The sequence below is a fragment of the Mustelus asterias genome, chromosome 11 (genome assembly GCF_964213995.1).
Source record: "Mustelus asterias chromosome 11, sMusAst1.hap1.1, whole genome shotgun sequence".
Classification (NCBI taxonomy): domain Eukaryota; kingdom Metazoa; phylum Chordata; class Chondrichthyes; order Carcharhiniformes; family Triakidae; genus Mustelus; species Mustelus asterias.
The window spans coordinates 77,548,076-77,552,443 of record NC_135811.1 but is presented as its reverse complement, the minus strand read 5'-3'; the positions used below and the strand labels follow the sequence as shown (position 1 = coordinate 77,552,443).

At 44.1% G+C, this 4,368-nt stretch overlaps 1 protein-coding gene across 1 annotated transcript; it reads left to right on the top strand.

Annotated features, from left to right (window-relative positions):
* The first annotated feature begins 453 nt into the window (after nucleotides 1–453).
* On the top strand, nucleotides 454–4,368 carry LOC144500266 (interferon alpha-F-like). The gene is made up of 4 exons (XM_078222944.1): nucleotides 454–585; nucleotides 680–784; nucleotides 3,922–4,161; nucleotides 4,270–4,368. The coding sequence occupies exons 1-4, from the start codon at nucleotides 454–456 to the stop codon at nucleotides 4,366–4,368; spliced, it is 576 nt and encodes a 191-aa protein (XP_078079070.1).

Sequence of the window (4,368 nt, the reverse complement as noted above, 5' to 3'; positions counted from 1 at the left end):
ATATTAATAATATTGATCCAGATTGTTGGAACTTTGAGCTGGAACCGAGCGCTGTTTGTGATTTTTCTATCGGGGACCTTCCAGTCCCTGGCTCCGGAATCTCCAGCTTTCCGATTCCTTACCTCAGACAGGGAGCAGACTAACTATTCCTCTCCTGAAGAACTTCCAAAACTCCCGCTATCAGATTTCACTTTTTAAATGTAATCGCCAGCCCCTGAGACAGCATGGCAGGGACAGTTCCTCTCAGCACAGTCTACATATATACACGGATACAGAGAGAGAGAGAGACAGACACACGGAAAGAGGACTGAACAGCTCAGCCGTTCACTCGGGGCTTTGAAACGGAACTGTTAGATTTTCATTCGTTTAAAAATATTTGTTGGTCTGAGTTGAACCCAGACCCGGTCGGTGTCTTATCGTCAGTCCGGGGGTTTCACTCTGACTCGGTCGGTCATGGCTTTGGCGAGTATTTGGAGATTTTGGGTGGTGTCGCTCTTCTTGTCCGGGACCCTCAGTCTGGGCTGTGAGAGGCTGCAGTTACAGCAAGTTCTCAACACACACACACTCAGCAAACTCAATCAAATGGTGAGTTAAAACTGCATTCTGAGCAGCGTGTGAAATGTCAAATCAGGGGACATTTCTGGGGATTTATAATTGATGATATTTTTTCTCCTCTCAGGGTGGCTCCTTTCCCCAACACTGCATAAAACAGAGACATTTCCTGAAATCCAAGCCCTTGGACCTGGTGAAACATTCGACGGGATTAGAGATGAGTAAAATCTCGGTTCATTTCATTTAGACAGAGGTTTTATAGAAAGTTAGATCAACAATCTGATCGGAACTGGCAACTGCAAGAATTTTCAATCGTGTGATTTCCACCCATTGTGACAATGACAGAATTCTCTGTCGCTGTATTTCATTCTGTATCTAACTCACTCAGTAATTTCACTGTGACCGCACTTACTATCTCTGTGTCTCGAACCCCCTGAAACTATATCGGTCTCTCGAACCATTCCTTCCTCTCCTATAAGCCCGCTTGCTCTAATGATCAGATACCCGCGAACTATTTTATTTTCTGTATCTCCCTTCCCCTTACACTTTCATTCTTCTGATCACTAAATTTCACCCCAAAAATATGAATTATTCATAACATTTGTCGAAGAGCATTACAAAACATTTCATCTTCAAAATTATAGAAAGTGCAATGAAATTCAACATGCCTCCATGCAGGATGTCCCACTCTTATGCGACTCCATGCAATTGAAATATCCTTAGCGTTAACAATGTGCATTACATCTTTGGGATACAGCCTTAGTGCAGAATATTTCAGAATTATGGCTGTTTCCGAAAGGTAGTCAAGGGAAAACTGTTCCCATTAACTGATGTTAGACGGTCTGGGAGACATAGATTTAATGCCCATATAAGGGCCTCATCCCCACTGACAACTTTACACAACCAATAGGAATCAGGGGATTCAGCAAATGGGAATCCAGAAAGTCATCTTGTCGGTTTGCTTCCAGGTTGCTAGTATTGTAGGTGGGGTCAGGAGCAGTTGTGAGTATGTCTTTCATTCAAAGGCAGTACTGGACTGATCAAGTGACCGGCATCTGGTGCAGTGCAGGATGTGATGGAAGAACAACAACCTTATGCTTCTGACCATGTTCCCATATCTCTGACAATCCTCACCTCTCCAGCACTTCCATCCAAGTCTTACTCACCTGAGAAATGTCGTCCCTCTTTGATCCTGGACTTTTGACAGGTGCATTGAGGACAAGCAGCAACATTCCCAGTTGCACCGCCACAGTGATACCCCCTTTTTATCGATTTTTATCCCATCCAATTTCTTTACTAGTTCTCCCTTTACTGTAACATTTGAAGCATCTCCTTCTGAACTGAAGCCAAATTCAAATCATTGATTTGAAATAGACGTCTTGGACTCTCATCTTCTCCTCCCTAGTCCAAAAGCAGCATCTCCACATTCTTTATATTCTTATGACCCATTTTTAGCTTCCCCTTCATGATACTTCTCATTAATTCTCATGCACCGTATTCACCCCTCATTTCTTTTCATAATTTTGGTTTATATGGTCTGCATCCAGCTTGGTTCTATACTGAACAAAGAGTCAAATGTTCATTATAAATCGGATGGCCTCTGGCTTCTCTGCTTCATCGAAAGGAACCCAATTTATATCCAACACATCTCCATTTTTAAAACTCCCATTGCTTATTTGCAATTATTATTGACCCAATAATATTTAGGAGGTAATAGTGGCACAGTGCTCATGCCACTGGACTAATAATCCCGAGGCCTGGTGTTATGCTCTGGGAACTTTAGTTCAATTTCCACCAGGGCAGCCAATCGAATTCATGCCCAATTCATAAATCTGCAAATATAGCTATTCCCAGCAATGGGACTGTCATAGGTTGTTGTAAAGATCCATCTGGTTCATTAATAACCTTCAAGGAAAGAAAACCATCTGTTCTTACTCGGTCTGGCCTACAAGTGACTGCAAACCCACAATCATGTGGTTGACTCTTAAATATTACCTGAAATATTCATGTCAAATACAATTAGGGATGAGCAACAAATTCTGGCTTTGCCAGTGATGTCCACATCCCATGAAGAAAGAAATAGCAATCTTTGATTCAAAGAACAAAGAACAAAGAACAGTACAGCACAGGAAACAGGCCCTTCGGCCCTCCAAGCATGTGCCGCTCCTTGGTCCAACTAGACCAATCGTTTGTATCCCTCCATTCCCAGGCTGCTCTTGTGACTATCCAGGTAAGTCTTAAACGATGTCAGCGTGCCTGCCTCCACCACCCTACTTGGCAGCGCATTCCAGGCCCCCACCACCCTCTGTGTAAAAAACATCCCTCTAATATCTGAGTTATACTTCGCCCCTCTCACCTTGAGCCCGTGACCCCTCGTGATCGTCACTTCTGCTCTGGGAAAAAGCTTCCCACCGTTCACCCTATCTATCCCCTTCATAATCTTGTACACCTCTATTAGATCGCCCCTCATTCTCCGTCTTTCCAGTGAGAACAACCCCAGTTTACCCAATCTCTCCTCATAGCTAAGACCCTCCATACCAGGCAACATCCTGGTAAACCTTCTCTGCACTCTCTCTAACGCCTCCACGTCCTTCTGGTAGTGCGGCGACCAGAACTGGATGCAGTACTCCAAATGTGGCCTAACCAGCATTCTATACAGCTGCATCATCAGACTCCAGCTTTTATACTCTATACCCCGTCCTATAAAGGCAAGCATACCATATGCCTTCTTCACCACCTTCTCCACCTGTGTTGCCACCTTCAAGGATTTGTGGACTTGCACACCTAGGTCCCTCTGTGTTTCTATACTCCTGATGACTCTGCCATTTATTGTATAACTCCTCCCTACATTATTTCTTCCAAAATGCATCACTTCGCATTTATCCGGATTAAACTCCATCTGCCACCTCTCCGCCCAATTTTCCAGCCTATCTATATCCTGCTGTATTGCCCGACAATGCTCTTCGCTATCCGCAAGTCCAGCCATCTTTGTGCCATCCGCAAACTTGCTGATTTCACCAGTTACACCTTCTTCCAAATCATTTATATCATAAATAGCAGAGGTCCCAGTACAGAGCCCTGCGGAACACCACTGGTCACAGACCTCCAGGCGGAAAAAGACCCTTCGACCACTACCCTCTGTCTCCTATGGCCAAGCCAGTTCTCCACCCATCTAGCCACTTCTCCTTCTATCCCATGAGCCTTAACCTTCTTAACCAACCTGCCATGTGGGGATTCCAATACACATAGACGCTGAAGGTGAACATTTTCCATTTGAACATTTTTAGCCTTATTTGTTTGTGGCCTATATCATACGATGCCTTATGGGGAATGGAGTCTCTCTAATTACATTGTGTATATTTTGTATAGACACAGGACAGGATCCAGATTGTCCATCAAACTCTGCGACACATCAACAAGATCTACAGCATGAATCTGGGCTCAGTCACATGGGACCGAGACAAGGTGGAACATTTCCGGCTGATCCTGGATCGGCAGCTCAGTGAGCTGGAAGAATGTGTCAGGAAACAGGAGTCAGAGCACAAGATGAGGAGAAACTTCACCATTCACAATTACTTCAGGAAACTGGAAAAGTTCCTCAATCAGGAGGTAGGACCATTGATGATTGACTGTGTGGTTATTGGCATGTACATTAATTCACCCTCTTGGAATCTATTCATTCTGTAATCCATTTTCCTGAATAATTTTCTTTTTCAGAAATTCAGTCAATGTGCCTGGGAAATAATCCGCACTGAGACCAGGGCCCGATTACAACAGATGACTTCCGTAATGGCACAAATCAGGAGAAGAAAGTGA

What these genes read in the sequence shown, in the direction of transcription:
- LOC144500266 (XM_078222944.1), top strand. Translation starts at nt 454, where the DNA reads ATGGCTTTGGCGAGTATTTGGAGATTTTGGGTGGTGTCGCTCTTCTTG. An exon ending in TCAGCAAACTCAATCAAATG is followed by an intron (nt 586 to 679) that starts GTGAGTTAAAAC and finishes TTCTCCTCTCAG; the next exon opens with GGTGGCTCCTTTCCCCAACA. An exon ending in TAGAGATGAGTAAAATCTCG is followed by an intron (nt 785 to 3,921) that starts GTTCATTTCATT and finishes TATTTTGTATAG; the next exon opens with ACACAGGACAGGATCCAGAT.